At 48.8% G+C, this 20,629-nt stretch overlaps 1 protein-coding gene across 1 annotated transcript in view; it reads left to right on the top strand.

Moving 5' to 3' along the window:
• Grik5 (glutamate ionotropic receptor kainate type subunit 5) overlaps positions 1-20,629 on the top strand; it is a 72,075-nt gene that overhangs the window by 34,604 nt on the left and 16,842 nt on the right. The window contains exons 14-15 of the mRNA XM_010623299.3: positions 6,516-6,719; positions 20,389-20,502. Of these exons, the coding sequence (XP_010621601.1) occupies positions 6,516-6,719; positions 20,389-20,502 (318 nt within the window). The remainder of the gene's footprint in view (positions 1-6,515; positions 6,720-20,388; positions 20,503-20,629) is intronic.

The following is a 20,629-nucleotide window of genomic DNA, read 5'->3' on the forward strand; positions in this document are numbered from 1 at the left end:
AAAAAAAAAAAAAAAAAAAAAAGAGTTCTATTGAAGTATAACACGCACATGGAAACTTGTATGATTGTTGATTACTTCTCACTGAATTTTCCAAAACTGAAAACATTTATATACCAGCCCTACACTTCTGAAGCCCCCTTGCTGCTCTTCTCCTGCCATCTCAACTTACATTACCACAGAGTCACTGAGCACCACCCTCCTTTTTTTTTGTGATAGTAATGGGGTTGAACCTAGGGCTTTCATACCTAGCTGCATCCTCAGCCCATTTTGTGTTTTATTTTGAGATAGAGTCTCACTAAGTCACCAAGTTGCCTAGCCTAGGCTCAAACTTTTGATAACTCCTGCCTCAGCCTCCCAGAGTGCTGGGATTATAGGTATATGCCACCAAACCCAGTTTTGGGTCAGCTTTTGTCATACGTACTATAGTATGGGGTCTCTTTTGTCTGGCTTCTTTTTGTTTGGTTTGGTGTTTGGTTTTTTGAGACAGGGTCTCACTGTGTAGGTGAGACTGACCTGGAACTCACTATGTACCCCAGGCTGGTCTCAAACTCACAGCGATCCTTCTGCCTCAGCCTTCCAAGCTCTGGGATTACAGACATGTGCCACCACACCCGGCTTCTCTGTATTCTTTTGCTAGATATTAGGTTTATGAGATTTATCTGGTCTTGCTTGTGATTTAGTTTTTGTTTGTTTGGTACCGGGTATCAAATTCGGGACCTTGTACTTGTGAGGCAGGCGGCAGAACCACTGAACTAAATCCCCATCCTGCATGTGATTTAGTTTTTTTTGTACCAGGGATTGAACTTGGGCCCTTACACTTGCAAGGCAGGCGCTGAAATGAAATGTGATTTAGTTTTATCATTACATGTTCTGTGATGTGGATGCATCTACAGTTTACTGATTTATAAAATGTAGATGGACATTTGAATAGTTTCTGGGTTTTACTGCTGTTATGAACAGTACTGCTGGGAACATTCTGTGTCAGGGGTGGTGGACCTATAGAATGCATGTTATTTGTTTTTCTAGTAAGACAAAAGGTGTTAATGTATGAGTTGTTTTTCCTAAACTAACAACCTCAGTATTCAGCTTTGGCACTTTGAGATAAATAGGTGGGTTTGGTGTTGCAACTTGGGCACTCGTCTCTAAAAGGTTCGCCATCGCTGTTCTAGGCCATGACTCTTGGGGATCTTGTGTTAGTGTTTCTGTGGGGTGTGTTTCGGAGAGAGGAGCTGTTGCTTGCAGGTGTGCCTTTGCTTGGATAGATGCTGCCGAAGCACTTCCCACAGTGACTGTTCTACTTCATTCCCCCAGCAACGTGTGATGGAGAATTCCATTTGTTTTTCATTTTCCCCAGTGGTGAGTATATAAAGATACCAAGATATGTGGTAGTTTTCATTTTCATTTGATCACCTTTTTGTGTTTATTGACTATTTAGGAATCCTCTTTTGGGAAGTTCTTGCTCAGGTCTTTTTTTCTACTTTCTTAAATGGGCTGTATGACCTTTTTATTGGTTTCAGAGTTATTTATACATTCTGGATACACTTCCTTTGTCAGCCATCTGTATTGACAATCCCTTTGTGACTTGTCTTTTCACTCTCAGTTGTATAATTTTATAAAATGACTGGAATTTTAATTTTACTAAAGTTCACTTATCAGCCTTTTTCCTTTGTGGTTAATACTTTTAGAATTTTAAAATCCTTTGCCTTTCCCAAGTTCATCAGTCTATTGATTTTTTTTTCTTTTTTGTGGTGCTGGGGATCAGACCCAGGGCCTCACACATGCAAAGCAAACACTGCATCACAGATATTTCCAGCCCCTTCTCCTATTTGTTTTCTAAAAATGTAATAATTTTTTTCTTTAACATTTAAATCTGTGGCCAGGCAGAGCGGTATATGCCTATAATTTCAGCACTCTAGGAGGCTGAGGCAGGAGGATTATAAGTTCCAGCCCAGCCTGGGCAATTTACTGACTTAGTAAGCTCCTGTCTCAAAATAAAAAATAAAAAAAGGGGATGGGGATACAGCTCAGTGAAAGGCCCTAAATTTAATCTCTGATTTGGGGTGGGGTGGGAGGGACTTTTAAAATCTACAAACCAGCTAGAATTGACTTTTATGAACATGTGAAGTAAGGGGCGGAGGTCAGAATACATTTCCTTCATATGGAAATTGTTTAATTGAACAGCACCATTTATTAAAACAATAATTTTTCTCTCTTCCTCACAGTTTTCTCTCTGCTGGAAATCCATATCCATTTCTGGATGAATTTCCTAACACTCCAGTCTGTTGTCCATTTGTCCATCTTTACTCTATTAGTAGTTTTTTGTTTTTGTTTTTTTTGGTACTGGGATTGAACTTAGCATCTGAGCTTGTGAAGCAGGTAGTGGAACCACTGAGCTAAATCCTCAGCCTTGTCTGTCTTTACTCTAATAGTATGGTGTCTTAATACCACAGCTTAAATTAAGTGTTAACAGGTGGGGTAAATCTACCAATTATTTTTTTCTTTTTTTGGTACTGGGGATTGAACTCAGGACCTTGTGCTTGCAAGGCAGGCGTGGTGCCACTGAGCAAAATCCCCAGCCCTAAATCTACCAATTTTGATGTTCTTCTTTAAGATTCCTTTGTCTCTTCGTAGTCCTTTGCATTTCCACATACTTTTAAATATCAAACTTCAGTTTTTAAAAATTCATGGCACTGGGGGATGGACCGAAGATATATAAGCCCAGGTAGAATAGCAATCGAATGATAAGGGAGTAAAGAGTGGAAAACCAGCCTCCTTTCCCCTGGTCCCTCATTTTCTTTTCTTGGAGGGCACCATCATTCCAGAAATGTCTGTGCATGTACAATCACATCCCTGCTTTCTTCCACAAAGAATAGCATATTGCACACATTGTTCTGTAGCTTGTTTTTCCCCCCTCTTAATATATCTTATAGACTTTGCTATTTTCGTAGTTGCCTGGGATTCTTTTATGACATCGATGATCTCTTTAACTTGTCCCAAATTAGGTTGTTTCGCTCTTTGTTCCCATCCTGAGCACTGCTGCAATGATTTTCTTGGGCTTGGATTTTTGTGCATAGATACAGTCGTTGGATTCTTAGAATCTGACTTAGCAGTGTTCTGCTGCCTGTCCACAATGTTGGACTTCCGCACAAGATTCTCTTTGATGCCTGAAAACTTTGGATTAGAGGCTCCTTAAGGACCTTTGGTTGTGAGGGCCCTGTGCTCTAAATTGAGTCCTAGATCAATGCTTTTAGATCCTGTGTTCTGTATAAGGCCCCACTCTGTTTTTGTTTGTATAAGCTTAGGTCCTGATTCTGAGGCTTTGAACCTAAGTTCCTCAGTCTTGAATTTGGAGATCATCTTGGCATAATGGAAGGAAAAAGGGTTTCAGAGTATACAGGAACAGGGTTGTGAATTCCAGCTGCCCCATCTCCCTTCCCACAGCCCTGCTTTAGCTGTCTGACCTTGGGCTGGGTACTTTACCTCCTTGAGCTTTGGTTTCCTCCTTTCTATATCAAGAGAGGCATAAGAGGCCAGGCACAGTTGTGCCTACCCATAATCTCAGCTTGGGAGACAGGGGCAAGAGAATCACAAATTTGAGACCAACCTGCTCAACTTAGTGAGATCCTGCCTCACAATAAAAATTTGAGGGGCCAGAGATTTAGCTCAGTGGTTCTGTCACCTGCTTCGCAAGCTCAAGATCCCAAGTTCGATCCCTGGTACCAAAAAATAAAATAAAATAAAATTTCAAAAAGTGGTGGGGATATAGCTAAGCACTCCTTGGGTTCAAGCTCCAGAAACACACACACACACACACACACACACACACACACTCACACACTCACACTCACACACAGAGCTGAATGAGAACCTTTCAGCTCTAGCATGTGTGCTATGACTCTCAGATTTTTTTGGGGGGGTGGTACTAGGGATTGAACTCAGGACCTTGTGCTTGTGAGGCAAGTGCAGTGCCACTGAGCTAAATCCTCAGCCCTTAGCTCTCAGATTCTTGATTTCTGGTTCTCCTGCTTCAATACCCAAATGTGATGTCCCCTCTCTGTGCCTGATTTTTCCTGTGTCCACTCCTCTCATTCTGTCCACTCGCGTGCAGTTTAGCACAGGGTCAAAGAACAGAACTTTGGAGTCAGACTGGCTTGTCTTTCTCAGCCACTTCTCACTTCACTTCTCTGGACCTGTGTCCTCATCTCCAAAGCAGAGGTAAGAATACCGACCTCCCACACTGATAGAAGAGCTGTCACACAGCAAGCCCACAAGAAATGCTAGCTGCTGCTGCTATTATTAGTATTATCTCACATTCCTTCTCCCAGTCGCATGGTTTCAGATTTGGAAAGGCATCTTGGTAGAGAGAGAGAAGCACTGGTTTCTCTCCATCTCATTGTCCCTTAGCTGTGGGCCTCCATGGGATCTGGAGTCCAAGGCCTGTGATAGGACCTGACCTCATGGTAGGTTATTTAATCATTGTGTAACAAACCACCCCAAATACCCAGAGACCTAGTAGTGATTTATTTCTCGTGATTCTATGGGTCAGTTGGGCATTTCTCAGATGGTCTTACAGAGGCTCGAGCAGCTGGTAGCCAGGCTGCACTGGAGTGGCTACAGGCCAGCTGCTGGCGGGCACTGCCCGCTCCACTCATTCTCCAACAGGCTAGCCTGGACTCCCTTACACAATCCTAAGAGCTGCTGTGAAGGCCAGAGTTCTGAAATGCACACATCATTTCTACCACCTTCTTTTGGCCAAAACAAGCCACAAGGCTGGCTTGATTGAGGAGGAAGAAAGTGGACTCCACACATTGATGGGAGAGGAAGCAAAATATTATGTCCACATCTACCACAGAGCTCAGTAATTAGGAAAGGTGACAGAGGTCACTTGCCCTCTATGAGCCATGGTGTGCAGGTCTGTAGAAAAATGAGTCTAATAATGCTCGTTTTAGTGTATGGTCTCTGGGAGAAATTAACGTGAGGTGATGGAGAGAGCCCGTACAGGGCAAGTGCTCAAATGCACAGTAGCTGTCGTGGATATTACTGCCAAAGCCTTCTCCCCTGTGTTCTAAGACTGTTTTTTAGCACTGAGGATTGAACCCAGAGCCTTACACATGCTAGGCAAACGCTCTACCACTGATCTGTACCCTCCAGCTCTTTTTAATATTATTTTATTTTAAGATGGGGTCCAACTCAGTTGCCCAGGCTCCTGCCTGTGCCTCCCAAGTCACTGGGATTCCAGGCATCCACCACTGCATCTGGCTTCCTAAGCCTTTAATTCATTAGTTCAAAGGGGCACTGTGCTAACAACCATTTAGACGTCCCTTATCTTACCAGCACTTGGGGTGTTCTCTCTGCTTTCATGGTTCTTTGGCAGACTGGGATCAGTAAAGTTTGCTTGTGACTCTCAGAAGTAAGCACCATGGCAGCAAAAGGCCACAGACTGCAAACTGGCAGGTGTGTTTGTTTGGCCTGCAAGACATTTTTTTTTTTAAAGGGTATTAGAATTTGAATGAGTTGCTAACATTTATAATCAGGAGGAGATTTTACAAAACAGTCTAGGTTTCCAAATTCTCTCGAAGTTCCACCATCTGGCACCTCAAGCCGGCTTCCTTCACAGTGGTGTGGGGCTGGAGATCAATCCGAGTTGGGGAGACACTCTTTGGCCATCGGTGGCTCATGAAGTCAGTTCAGTGAGTCACTGACAAGGTGAAGTAGAACAGAATAGAAAATAGCTGTGTGTGCTGTCCATGGTCAAGAGGGGGAGGAGCCGTTTTGTGGGATTAAGTAGTTGCCTGGGTGCATATGGAGAGTGGGGGTGATTTGAGTTGCAAGGTAAACTGTACCTCTCACTGTTGGTCGTAATAAAATAGTTGGAAGTCCTATTCTAGTTTGGCACAAGTTCCCTCCAGTCTGGTTTTCTCTGAAGCTCTCTCCTGTCTCATCGACACTTATGCTGGAGACCGATGAATGTCAGATTGACTGTGGAGATTAAATGACTCCCGCAATCTGCTAAAGGATGGCAAGGCCCATGTGTCTTTTTCCTCTGGCTTTCAGGCCTGTTGTCACTTTGAGGATCCCCCCTCCTGGTCCCAGGAGTTGAATCCACGGCCTAGCACTGAGCTACATCCCCAGCCTTTTTAAATTTTTATTTTGAGACAAGATCTCCCTGTGTTACTTAGAATGGGCTCAAATTTGTGATCCTCCTGCCTCAGCCTCCTAAGTAGCTGGGATTAACATTTCAAGCTTTTTTTTTTGGTACTGAGGATTGAATTCAGGACCTTGCGCTTGCAAGGCAGGCATGGTATCACTGAGCTAAATCCCTGGCCCCATTTCAAGCATTTTTAAGTGAAGAGTATATAAAATGAATCTGTCACACACACCTACCCTCCCCACTTTGAGCAGATTCTTGTTCTAGCTGCCTGTTCTAGGTCCTCAGGCTCTGCCTGGGTCCCCGGATCCCTGGCTCAGCCCTCAGATGCCCAATCTGTAACTCCTCTTCTCTTTTGCTTACCTAGGAGAACCCATATGTCATGCGCCGGCCCAACTTCCAGGCCCTGTCGGGCAATGAGCGCTTTGAGGGCTTCTGCGTGGACATGCTGCGGGAGCTGGCTGAGCTGCTGCGCTTCCGCTACCGCCTGCGCTTGGTGGAGGATGGGCTGTATGGCGCTCCTGAGCCCAACGGCTCCTGGACTGGCATGGTTGGCGAGCTCATCAACCGGGTACGGCTGGGCTGGGGCTGGGCAGAGGGCCTGGGAGCAGGCAAGAGAGGGAGGGTGGGCAGGTGGCAACCCAGTGTATAGCACAGGGGGCCTCTCCACCTACCTGGCCGTAGCTGTGCCTGAGAGCCCCATGGTGCAGGAGGTCACCCCCTGTGTCTCACTTTGTTAAATGCATTGGTTTAATTGTTGCTTAAAGATTTGTTGAAGCTGGGTGTGGTGGCTCATGCCTATAATCCCAGCACTCAGGAGACTGAGGCAGGAGGATCTCCTCAAATTCCAGGTCAGCCTGGGCTATGTAGTGAGTTCAAGGCCAGTCTGGAACTTCATAGAAAGACCCTGTTTTAAAAAACAAAGATCGGTTGAGTGAGTGACGGTGGTGTGGAGTGCAGTCAGGCAAGGGTCCGAGGTGGTCAAGGGAGGCTTCCTGCAAGAGACGAAGGTAAAAGCAGAGACTGGGTGCACTCCGCCCAGCATGTGCTGGGGAGGGCTGGCGCATTGCAGGTTCACATTTACTCGCTCAGTAGGTGTTTATGGAGCACCTACTGCATGGCTCACCTCTTGGTCAGGCTTAGTGGATGGAGAACACTGAGGAACTGGATCCTGCCCCCAAGAACTTAGAGCCCGTTAAAGTGCAGGAGGCAAATGACCCAAGCCAGAATCATGTGGGTGGTAATGGAGGAAACTCAGAGGAGGGGCTCACTGCAGGTGCCTGACCAGGGCATCCAGGGAGGGCTCCCCAGAAGAGGTGGTGCCCAAACTGATTCTTAAAGGCCGTCAAGGAGCAGGTGAAGGGTAGGAGGGGATAGGAACGTGCTTGGAACAGAGGAAAGAGCACTTGTGGGCAGGGTGACCTGGGGGAAGGAAAGGGGCCTTCAGGTGGGTAGGACTTGGGTGAAGGCGAGGAGGGATGAGAGGCGGGGCCGTGGGAGGGGGAGGCAAGAGTGTACTGGGAAGAATGCTTTGGAGTCAGGCCAGCCTGGGGTGAGTGATTTCTCCGAACTTCAGTTTTCCCCTCCGTAAGGTGGGGCTAATATTGAATAGATCTGTACTGAGGTGAAGGCTTCAGGCAGCAGAGACGAGCTCCTCGTACATTGGCAGCGGCAGGACTGTGCCACACAGGCCCCTGGCTAGGGCACACCTGGAGCTGGTGTGGAGAGCAGAGAAACTGCTGCCAGGAGCAGTCAGGGTGGCCTCGACCTCGGCCTTGTCTGAGCACATCGGCGATTCTCACCTGCCCGGCTCTGCTGTGCCAGAGTTTACTTCATCTGAGCTCCTGAATGTCACCAGGGTAGACACGAGCAGGGCACTTTGCCTGACGAGGACATTTATCCCTTAAGGCACTGATTTTCAAAAGTTATTTTGAACAGCACAACTTCTTCAGTTGAAAGTTTCTTCAGATCCCTGGACAAAAGCGTAGCTGCCCTGGTGGAGGCAGAGGTGTGGGGTCCCCGGGGTCTGAGTTGCTCGGTCTTCCCATCCTAACCCCCAGGCAGGCCCTGAGGCACTGCCCTGGGAGGCTGCCAGCTGGTTTGAAATCTGCTTTAGGCTGTGTTTTAAGGCCTAAAGCCCAAAGAGGCACCTTGTAGGACAAAGGAGAGGAGGCCCAGAGCCGGTAGCCCTGCGCCTACCCAGCAGCCAGGATGCCCCATGGCCTCTTTCCGCAGCTAGGTCCTCAGTCATGAAGGGACCCCCTCTATAAGCAGGTTTCAGGGGAATAACCGCCATTGCAATCCCTGTAAACGGGATGGCAGTTTATTCATCAACAAAGAAGAAGCCTGTCTGCAACAGTACTCATTTACAGCTGCCTGACCTTGGCTCACACTTCCCCTTTGTACCCCTGGGTCTATCCAGCAGGGTGAGGGAGAGGATTTGGTGCCTGGGGTAAGCTTTTGTGATTGGTTGCCCTCATCGTGACTCCAGTCCTGAGGCCTGTTTGACTCTTGCCCGCTGTGTATTAGTTTGGTGACCTTGGGCAAGTTAACTTGACCTCCCTGTAACATAGTTTTTTCACCTGTGAAACAAGAGAAGCAGCCCCTGGCTTGTAGCACAGGTATGAGCTGTAATGAATGAGTCCACACCAGAACAGCGCCTGGTGGGTAGGGGGCGCTATGTGCCTGTATCATATGATTCCTTTTTTTTCCCCTTGATGCTCGGGGCTGAACCTAGAGCCTTTCCACTTGAGCAACATCTCCAGTCCTTTTAAATTTTGTCTGTTTTGAATCAGAGACAGGATATTGCTAAATTTCTGAGTTTGAATTTGTGATCCTCCTGTCTCAGCCTCCTAGAATGTTGGAATTACAGGCACGCGCCACCACACCTGGCTGTATTATTGTTCTCATCCCTGGCAGCATGGCCAGCTCAGGCATGTGCTCATGTGCTCATCTATCTGTTCACCACCCAGCTAGTGTTTAATGATCACCTACTGTATACCAGGCCCTGTGGTTTACCCCAGTGATATGGTGAACAAGCCAGACCCGGCCTTGCTCTCGCTGAGCAAGTTAAAGAGTTTGGGTCTCAGCAGGTCCATAGGATGCTCTCAGAATGCTTTGAGCTGGCCTTGCTGAGAGGGGAGCAGCAGTGGCAGCAGGACCAGCAAGGAGGTTCAGGGTGAGATGGTGGACCTGGGAGTGGGGCACAGCAGTGATGGAGACTCGGGGAGGGGCCCCGAGCCCAGGACTTGGCGACTGCTGGTGTGTGTGGGGTGCGGGAGGAAGGAGGCGGGTGGCGAGTTGGTGTTCTTCCCGTGTCTGGCTGGGGCAGCTGGCGATGACATTTATGGAGAGAACAGTGGAGGAGGAGCAGGCTGGGAACACAAAGAAGGGTGAGGCTCGGCCTTGCTGAGGCTGTGTTGCCTGCGGGAGGGTGGCCAGGCCCGCAGAGTCACGTGGGAATTGTCACCTTGTCCCCACAACAGCAGCAGCTGCAATTGGTTGACTTCACGCCATGTGCCAGGCACATTCTAAATATTACTTAACTTTGTCCTTCTGATGATCCTTCGTGGCCCAGAGGATCACTGCTCTCCTACCAATGTGTGATCTGGGGCTCAGCGGCAAAGGGACCTGCAGGTGCACCCGTCCCAAAGAGGGACTTGGGAAGCCTGGGATCAGCCAGATCATGCTCACTGTTGCTGATCAAGCGTTCAGGCCCAGCCAGGGCCTTGTCTGGGATTCCTGACTTGTATTATTACCGCATTAACTCCTCATAGCCCTCAATGAGGGAGCGACTGGTATTAGCCCCGTTTCCTCACATGTGCTGAGTGAGGCACTGAGGTACCCTGTCCAGGCCACACGGCTAATGACTGAGAGAGCCAGGGCAGCACCCCGGTGGGCTGGCCCAGAGCTGGGGAGTGACTTCCAGATGGAAGACAGCCCAGGGTACTGGCACCTCCCCACCCCAGCCACCTTTGGCTGGGGATCTTGGGCCCGTCTCAAATTATGGTCCATTAATTCCACCCAGTGGCTGCTGCTGGAATTGGCCTTCTCTCTCCCTGCCTTTCTCACTGGCCTCCTCACTGGCTTCCTGGCTTCAGGTCTCTGCACGCCCGATCATCCTCCAACAGGATCTCTCTACAGTGCAGATCTGACCTGTCACTTGCCTGCTTTACCAAAGTCCCGAGTGCCTTAGCAAAGTCTTCACCTTCCAGCCTGGGCCTCCAGAGCAGAACAGCTGCCTCAGGTCTAGGAAGAGGGAAGAGTTGAGCTGTGATGCAGTCGTGGCTGGCCCTCAGCCATCCCATGGCAGTTCTGGAGCTGGGATGACCTTCAAGGATATCCCCTCCCCTTGGAGGCAAGGGGCCAGGCCTTTATGTCCCACAAATAAGTCACCGGATACGGGCTGCCACCAACAGCCTGGGCGGCTGGGGGAGTGAGTGCTCTGATCCCAAACTAGGGCCTAGGGGCTACCACAGCATCCACTGCCTCTAGGAGCCAGACGGCCAACTCCAGGTTCTCACTGGTACCCCAGGACCTCTGGCGAGCCGGTTCATTTCCCAGAACCTCAGTTTCCCCTCCTGAAATGGGGCTGGTGTTAGCCCCACCTAGAATTTTGGGGGAATTAAATGAGCGTGCATTCGCAAAGAAGGCCTGGCAATAGGTGGTCACTACGGGTGGTTACCACTAATGAGGTGCTATGTCTGAGAATATGCTTAGGAGGATGGGCTTTGGAGGTGGGTAGCCGTGGGGTCAAATTTGGACTTGTTCCTTACTGGCTATGTGGCTTACAGACATAGGTGCCTTCTCCTATCTTTAAAAATGGGGAGGAATGGCCCCAAAGGGACAGATGAGATCAGTACGAAACGCAGAAGCTGTCATGGCCAGGGCAATGCCTACCCACTTCACGGGTGTCATCCTCCCCTGGGGGTGGACCCTTGGCTGCTTAGCTCTTCATCTCAGCATGGCACATAGTAGATGCCCAATAAACTGCTATTGGATAGATGATTCTGTGGAGGGTCTGTAGAACTGCTGCCACAGTCCCTCCACCTAGGGGAACACACCAGCACAGTTTTTCCTCAGCTGAGCCTAGCGGGTGATTCCAACTTTCTTGCTTACAGTCCTCATCTGGCTCTGTCTCTAGGGGTTGCACCAAGTCCTGTAGATTGGCATTTTCAAATAGCAAGTTGTGTTTGCCTTCCGATTCCTGAATCTTTCTGCATTAAAAAAAACAGTCACGGGTAGGTGCAGAGAAGAGAGGGAATATTATTGTAAGATACGTCTGGTTTATGCTTTAAAGAGTTATCGCATTTTATGCATAGATTTTTGAACTCTTTTTCAAAAATGAAATATTATGTTTCAGGTTACAAAACAATATATATTAAGTGTAATTCAAGTTGCATAAAATGTGTACATGCATCCAAAAAGTGCTGTGTGTTTCTGCATGTCATCAAAAGCTGTCATATGGCTGGCTGAGGCAGCAGCTCAGTGGTAGGTGTGTGTTCAGTGTGTGCAAGGCCCCAAGTTCAATCCCTGGGGAAAAAAAGTTGTCATAGGCCATTTAAAAACAATCTTTTAGCCAGGCAGTGTGGTGCACAGCTGTAAGCCCAGTCCTCTGGGAGGCTGGGGAAGGAGGACTGAAAGTTTAAGCCCGGCCCGGATAACTTAGTAACTTAGAAAAACCCTGTCTCAAAATAAAGAGAATAAAAATTTAAAATATCTGGAGATATAACTCAGTATGAAGACCCTGGATTCACTACCCAGTACTGAGGAAAAAAATATACATATATGCCCTTATTTTCCCAGATTACACATATAATACAGAGTGATACAAAGTCAAATAGTAGGGAAAAAGAGAAAACAAAAAGGGCCGAGAAGTTAGCTCAACGGCAGAGTGCCTGTGGGTTGGATCTCCAGCACCAGGGCGGGGACCCACAGGGAAGAGGGTCACAGGACAGGGACTTTGTTTGCCTCGCTTCCGTACCCCCACTGCCTAGCACAAGCCCACGCTTAGCAGGTGCCCAGGAAATTCGCGCTAAGGACCAGATGGGGCTGGGGAAGCGTGTTCTCCAGCTCAAGGGCAGCGAGGGTGAAGGCTGGGGTGGGACTGAGCTCGCCTGTCTGTGTTCGGAGGCAGAGAAGGGGCTGGGCGGTGGGTGGGTGGGGAGAGGCAGCAAAGGAAAGTAGGGCAGTGAAGTCCAAGAAAGGGCTCAGATCACCGCTTGGTGGGGTCTGGAAGACATAGGTAAGGATTTTGGATATTATTTTTATTGTTTTGCAAAGCCATTGTGTAGTTAAAATGAGGGATGGGCTTGATCTTTTTTTACTCTCTCTTTATTACTGAGGTGAAATTTATGTATCATAAAATTAACCATTTAAAGGGTACAGTTCAGTGGCACTTAGCATATTTTCAGTGTTGTATACCATCTCTATCTAACCCTAAAACTCTTTCATAACCCTCAGCAAATGCCCTGGAGTCATTCAGCAATCACTCCCCATTCTGTCTCTGTCTCCCCAAGCCCCTGGAGACCATTAACCTTTCTGTTTCCATGGATTTACCTATTAAAGATATTTTATGTGAATGGAGCGTCCAACACGTAGGTGCTTTCTCTCCTCTTCCTCTTCCTCCTCCTCCTTTTTCCTCTTCTTTCTCTCTCTTGCTGAAAATTGCATCCAAGGCCTTCTGTATGCTAGGCAAGTGTTCCCTTACTGAGTGCTTCTCACCGCAAACACCACCACCCCTGGCCTCCCTGGTTTTTATTGTTGTCTTTCTCTCCCTCCCTCTTTCTCTGTTTCTCTCTTCCTTCCTTCCTCCCTCCCTCCCTCCATCCCCTCTCTCCCTCCCTCCCCTCCCTTCCACTCCCCGCCCCTTTCTTTCTCCTATGTAGCTGAGGCAGGCACTGAACCTCATCCTCCTGCCTCAGCCTCCTGAGTGCCTAGCCAGTATGTGACCTTTTGTGTCTGACTTCTACCACTTAAGCATGATGTTTTCTTTTGTTTTGTTTTCGGGTTTTTTTGTTTGTTTGTTTTGCTTTGTTTTGTTTTTGAGACAGGGTCTCACTATGTAGTTGAGACTGACCTGGAACTCACTATGTAGCCCAGGCTGGTCTCGAACTCACAGTGATCCTTCTGCCTCAGCCTCCCAAGTGCTGAGATTACAGGTGTGCGCCACCACGCCAGGCAAGCATGATGGTTTCAAAGTTCATCCACCTTGTATCATGTATCATGCATTCCTTTTATGGGAAAATGGATGTACCAACTGGATCTTTTTGTTTTTGGTACCAGGGATCAAACTCAGTACCTTGTGCTTATGAGACAGGTGCAGGGACACTGAGCTAAATCCCTGGCCCCCAACTGGATCTTTTAAAAATGATTATTCTGGCTGTTCTCTTGAGAAATAACTGTAATGTGGCAAGAGAAGAAATAAGATAATCCACATCGGAGGTTCTTGGATGAGAGAAGGTATGGACTAGAGAAGTCATTGACTGGGGCTTGAGGGCCAGTGATAGCACATGTGCTTCCAGACTGGACGTACACAAGGAGTCAGGGCGACTGCAGGGTCTGGCTGGGGCAGCTGGATGAGCGGTAAGGGGCAGTTAGATATGGATTCTTTGAGATGTTTGTTTGAAATTCAGAGGGAGATGAACAGATTTCACTGAGTGGCTGGAGTGTGAATCATTTAACTCATCCCCTCCTGATAAATATCTGGGTGGTTTCCAGTTTGTGCTAGCATAGGCAATGCCCTATAAACTTGGCCCTATAAAGTGCCCTATAAACTTAGGGATTTCTAACTTCTATAAACTTAGGAGTGTTCCTGAGGGATACATTTTAAGAACTGGAAGTCATGGGCCAAAGATATGAATAGCTTTTAAATATGCCCTGCCAAAAGACTGCTCAAAAAGGTTCTATCAGTTTATAATTCCACCAGAAGTGCATGAGAATGTCAAATGTCCCATACTCTTGCCAACAGTGGGTATTACCAATCTTTCAAAGAAATATTTGCCAACCTGAAAGGCCAAAATTAATACCTGAATATTTTGACCTAAACAGAATGTTGCATAGATGTGTATTAATTTGCTTATGGATGTGCTATTATTTACTTAACCATTCTTTTTTTGGTATCAGGGATTGATCTCAGGACCTTACGCTTGTGAGGCAGGCGTGGCACCACTGAGCTAAATCCCCAGCCCACTTAACCATTCTTTATATGAGTTTTTTCTAGATTTGTAAAGCTTATGCTATTATAAACAACCATAAACAAACATCTTTATGCACAAAAGTGTTACCTGAATTGCAATTACTTTCTTTTTCTTTTTTAAGCCTGGGTGTTGCTATGTTGCTCAGGCTGGTCTTGAACTCTTGGGCTCTAATAATCCTCCTGCCTCACTCATCCAAGTGGCTGAGACTATAGGTGCATAGCACCTAGCTAGCTTCTTTTCTTAAGACTGGTCTTTTGCACAGAATGACTGCGTGGCTGTTGTTATATGTTGTTGAGTTCCTTTCTAGAATGATGACACCAGTTTCTGTACAAGCTTCTCAGCACTGAGCGTTTTGATTGGGTTTTAGTGATAGGGCAACCCTTGCCATTTTTATAGGCAGCGAATCATTTTGATTGTTCCTCCTCTGAGTGGTGTACCACAGTCAGGCTTATGTGGTCAGGTGATAGATGGAGTCTGAGCTCAAATTCAACTCCAGATGGGCCCCACAGGGCCGTGGACTCACTCTGTGTTTTCCCAGTTCCTGGATTTATAATTGAAAGAGACATACATGGCAGCCAGCAGACTCCTACACTGGTGCACTGACCCATGGAGCCAGGGCCATTATGGTAGAGAGAGCCAAGCGGAAGCCCCTAGAAGGCTTGTCTTTCCCAAGATAGTAATTCAAAAGCAATTCTGCATCCTTTGGGGGAATTGCAGAGATTAGTGCCACCACTAACAGCTCTAAAGAAGCAGGGTAGTGACCTCACCCCCGTTCAGTTTGGCCTGTGCAGAAGGCAGATGGGTCTTGAAGAATGACTGGACTGTTGTCATTGTAATCAGGTGATGACTCCAAGTGCAGTTGCTGTCCTGAATGAAGTATCTTTGCTGGAGCACATCAACGCAGCCCCTGGCAACTGGTATGAGCTACTGACCTGGCAAATGCTTTTTCCTCCATACCAGTTTCCAAGGACCACCCAGAAGCTAAGAGTGCACCTCTTCACAGTTGTGCCTCAGGGCAACATCAACTCTCCCACTTTCCGCCACCATACAGGCTGCTGAGAACTTGATCTCAGGAGTCCCCGCAGCATCACGTGATCCGATTGACAACATTATGCTGATCTGATCTGATGAGCAGGAAGTAGTTTCCTCAGAGAAGTCGGCGATAAACCCCTCGCTGATATAAGTCTGGTCCAGTCTGGAGATTAAAAGACCATCAGTTACTTGACTAGAATATTAGTTGAGCAAAGAGGATTTAATGTAAAGAATTGTGAACTAAATATAAAGTTGTTAACCAGCTAACGAAGGATAAAAAAGGGTACCAGACTCAAGTAGTTAGCAGCTGCAGGAAGCAGTTACCACTCTTAGGGCTGAGGCAAGAAAAGGAAGAGTTTGAAAGGATGAAAACCTGGAAACCCAGAGGAGGATCCTGCAGAGCTCAAACTTCAAGCTCTAAGGAGGGGCCCCTCTGCTTGGTGCTGGTGACATCTGACAGGTTTTTGGGTGTTGGTGGCAACGTATGCATTGGATTGTACAGGTTCAATCCACTTGTCTTCCACTCAGTCCATACAGCTTTTCATTTTCATTGAGGTCTAGAGTGTACGCTGGCTCTGGAGCAAGTACAGGCCGTATGCAGGCTGATCTTCCCCCTGGGCCTGTAACCGGCCAGATCCACAGATCTCCAAAGTGCTGGTGGCAAACAGGGTGTTGTATGGAGCTGCAGCAGGCACCAACCAGTAGGTGACTTATGGGAGCAGATCCACGCTGTCCATGGGTAACTATTTCCCTTTAAGAAACCACTTGAGACTCCTTACTGGCCCTGCTAGAGACCCAACATCTGCCCATACCTGTGCGTGCTGGTGTGCTCTGAGCTTCTCCCTGGACCTGGGTGTGTCACGTCTGCATCAGTCCAATTCTGCCAGGAGGACAGGCCGCGCAGGTATTGGAGTGAAGAAAAAAATGTGTCCTAGGTATAAAGTTGTTAACTAGGTGAGGTGAGTGAGAATTCCAAGTTGGGAGTTCTGACCCCTTCCTAGGAAGGGCCAGGGAGTAAATGGTTTTGATTTTCAGCCCATTCTGTCTTAACCACTCAGCCCTTCTGCTGCATGGAAAACAGACAATAAACAAGTTGCTCGGCAGTGTCCCAATTAAACTTTATTTACAAATGCAGATGGGCTAGGCTAGACCTGCTTTCAGGTGTCAAGCAGAAGTTGCTGCCTTTCTTTTTTTAAGCTAGGAATCAAACCCAAGGCATTTACAGAGTCACATCCCCAGTGCTTTATTTATTTAGATTTTGAAATGTTCTTGCTAAATCGCCCAGTTGCCATCCTTCTGCCTCAACTTCCAGAATGCTGGGATTACACGTGTGCATCACCATTCCCGGCTACACATCCCTGGTTCTGACAGAGCAAGGGGAAGAACTTATTAAACTGTTGGAAACTCAGAAATGGGGTGGAACTGAAGAGGGGCACCTACAGCTGGGACTCGTGTCCCCAAGAGGGGCTGGGTGAGGCTAGGATGAGGTGGGCTTGCAGGAAGATGCAAATTGGCTTTCATCTGCTGCCAAGGAATGAGCCACTGCTGCCAGGCAGAGAGGGAGAGGATGGAAGGATCAGGCTCCTCCAGGCCTACAGCGTCCCATACTGCCCCCTACTGGTGGAGCCTGGCAAAGTGACTGGCAAAGCAGGAAAGTGGGTTACGCTAACCTAGTGTAGAGGTTGGGTTTGGAGCTGAAGAACACTCACAAGTGCTTTGACTGGCTTTCGGGCATTTCGGTGATCCCCCTTACACTGTCACTTCAACTTGAATTCTTCCTGCTTTCATTCCAAAGATTAAACAACTGTCAGGATCCCGTTGGGGTAAATGGAGGTGTTTATTTATTTTTGGTACCGGGAATCGAACTCAGGTCTTTGTGCTTGCAAGGCAGGCAGCGGCACCACTAAGCTAAATCCCTGGCCCAAATGGAGGTGCTTATTAAGGGTGGGGAAGACCTCTCTAAAAAAGAGGTGTTTCTGCTGGGAAATGAAGGTGAGCAGGGGGTGAGAGCGGGCCCTTGTCAGATCCTAGAACGGACTTGCAGCATTTAAGGATCCCTCTGTCCTACTTTCAGAGCAAAACCCAAATTGACTGCCTCTCTCAACCACCACTGCTGCTTCTCTGTTCCACCCCTAACATCTCCCTGGGCATCTCCTGCTGGCACCCCGGTCCCCGAATCCAATCCTCTCTGTTGCCTGTGGTCTGTTCTCACAGCACCCAGATCATATCCCCTCTAGCTCATGCCCTCTGACACAATGTCCTTCATTGCCTTTGGAGCAAAACCCAGTCCCTCACCACAGTCTGGCCTGAAGACTTGCAGAGCTCTGGTTGCACCCTGCTGCATTTCCCACCCTTGCTGTTCTGCTGCCTCCTCTCTGAAGGCAGCAAGTGGCCTCATACCCAGGGCCTGCACTTGCTGTCCCTTGGCCTCTTGCCCCTAGCCTTCTCCTGTTTTGCCCCATATTTCCTTCAAATAAGACCTCCTCACAGTGGGAGCTGTATCCCATACAGAGACTCCAGCTGGTCTCCGTAGCCGTGGTTTATTCTTCTTCGTAGCACTTGTTAATACCTGACCTTGTGCATTTGTATTCCCGACTGTGGTCCCAAAGCTAGAATTGTGTGTGGCCAGTGCAGGATGATCAGCAAAGATTTGTTTAGCATTTAAATTAATGAATGAACAAGTGGGATGGGCAGAGTCACTGCAGTTCAGGGACAGAGGATAAGATGGCAGGGAGCGAGGCAGTCTAGGTCATAGGAGCCAAATGGAGCAGAGCGTAGGAGAGGGACAGGTATGGTCAGAGTCTCTTGGGGCTGGGTGAGGATTTGGCTGGTCACTGGAGAATGATGTGCGTTATTACAGTATTGGAGCAGGGGGATGGTGTGGCCATCCTGTGTCTTGCAGAGATGTCTCAGGCTGCCAGCTGACGAGCCCGAGGCTTTCCAGTCAGAGATGATGGCCAGGGTAGGGACAGGCAGGAGAGGCGGAGAGGAGAGACTCGGTTCCACAAGTGTTTGGGGCCAGAGTCAGGAGGGCCCTAAGGTGGGAGAAGGAGATAGCTGTGTATAGAATGCCCTCTGGCCTTTTCTTGGGATGGGGTCAAGAAAGATGAAATTCAGAGCAGTGGTAGGAGACAGGGTCCGAGGCTACCATATGTTCCTCGGAGGTTTGAGAACTTGCTCTTTCCTCCAGAGTCAGCACCCATTTCCTGAGCTTCCTGGGAACCAGGGAAGAGTCACCTTACCTCAGATGCCCCCAGCCACGGAGGGACAGGGCAGCAGAAATAAAAAGCCCCTCAGAAGGATAGTGGTTCCAAACCACAGGGGCTACTAGATCAAGGCACTTACTTATCCTGTCCGCGCCTCGGTTACATAGCGTGCAGAGAGGTGGGAATGGTGTCCTTCTGCATGGGGTTTCTGCGGGGACCAAAGGAGCTACTCCACTGAGGCGCCAGGGAAGAAGAGTCTCTACATCTGAGAGCAGCTGGGAGGCCAGGGAGCTAGCCGGGACCTTCTGGGGCTTCAGCAGAGGAGGGGATGGGATGGGAGGGGTTCCCTGCTCTGAGCTGGCCCCACAACACATCCAGACAGCTCTGCCTTTGAAAGGCCTGTGGTTTTGTAGCAGAGGCAGGAGAATAAACATATATTTTTCCAGATTGGTCTGAGACAGGTGGTGTCCAGGTATGTGGGGTCCCTGGAAGGCATCCCAGTCAGGAAGGAAGGTAAGGGGAGCCCCAAGAAGGATGGGTGGGACAGCACTGGTGTGTAGGAGGTGGTCCAGGCAAAGGGAGTGGCCAGAAGAAAACTGGCAGGAGAGAGGGATGGTGAGAGGCCCACGAGTGTGAGGGAGAGAGGGGAGAGAGGGAGGCTTTACATGGCCAAAACCAGGCAGCGTTTGTGGGGAGCCTCCTCTGTGCAGGCTCTGGGGTACTGGACAGGCCAGGAGCTTGTAACGTAGTGGGGAAGATAGAGTGAACAAGCACTCAGAAGCTATAAATCAGAGTAATAGGTACTGTGAGAAAGAGGGCTCGGGCGGTGCAAGGTGGGCCTGGAGGCTGCGGGGTGTTTTTTTTCCCCAGCCTTGTTTCCAGCCCTCAGCTGCAGGCTGGCTAATGTCCCCTTGAGCCACAGTGAGATGTCCCTTTTGAATCAGCCAGCACATTCTGAAAGGGGTCCAGGATATACCAGGAGGCCTTGGCCCATAACCTGTTTTCTGTCCCCCACGTCTCCACTTCAGACCTGGACTCCAGCACTGCTGACCCTCGGGACCATGTGCATCTTCCCTCAAAGCCCTATCAGCTGAGCTGTTCCCCGGCCCTCTGTGCAACGGGGGGCTTCAAACTCTTACATCGCTAGTGTCTGCCAGGGTCAGGAAAGTAGTGTTCATGGCCTTACTTTCTAGTCTCCAGCTCCTGCTTTTACTCACTAGAACCTTTGCCTCTCTGAGACTCAGTTTCCTCATCTATAAAACGAGCTAGGCATGGCTCAGGGAGCCATTAGGAGGAACACACAAGATAATCTGTGTGAAGTGCTCTCCAGCGTGGAGCTTGGCACACGGTCAGCACCTAATGTCTGTCACCTGTTGCTGACCAGTACTACAGAAGAGGTAAAACTAAGGCCTGAAGTGGGTCCCAGAGCAGGTTGGGGTCCGGGTGTTTTTGATACCAGACTTAGGCTGTCTGCATGACACCGGGGCAGGTTTAGAGGGTAGGCGCAAGTGGTGGGTTTTATAAAGCAGAGTCCTGATGATGATCTTGGTGGGAGAGAGGACAGAGGAATGGCTGCGAAGAGACATCCAGGCAGGACAGAGGTGGCAGGGGGCTCTTATAGAGCCGAGACAGCCTGGTTGGCCCAAGGTGGATTCCTGGAGCCAGTCCAGGCTCCCGGGTCCTTTTGGTCTTTTCTTTTCTCTTCTTCACCCCTCTCTCCCAAAGGTGAATCTCATGCTCTCTAACTGCCCATCTCTGTCTTCCACTGCTCTCCCTCTGCCCCTCCCTGCTTCTCCTCCAGCAGAAGGCAGACCTGGCTGTAGCTGCGTTCACCATCACAGCCGAGCGCGAGAAGGTTATCGACTTCTCCAAACCCTTCATGACCCTGGGGATCAGCATCCTGTACCGAGTGCACATGGTACACTTCTCCGGGGGGCTGGGGGCTGCAGCCTGACATGGAGGCTAGAGGCAAGGGCTGCAAGTGGGAGCTGGACTCCCGCTGGACCTGGGACAGGGCATTCTGGCTCCTGGGTCCCTGGCAGGGG

This window comes from Fukomys damarensis, unplaced genomic scaffold, assembly GCF_012274545.1.
Source record: "Fukomys damarensis isolate Sample0158 unplaced genomic scaffold, DMR_v1.0_HiC HiC_scaffold_19, whole genome shotgun sequence".
Taxonomy (NCBI): Eukaryota; Metazoa; Chordata; class Mammalia; order Rodentia; family Bathyergidae; genus Fukomys; species Fukomys damarensis.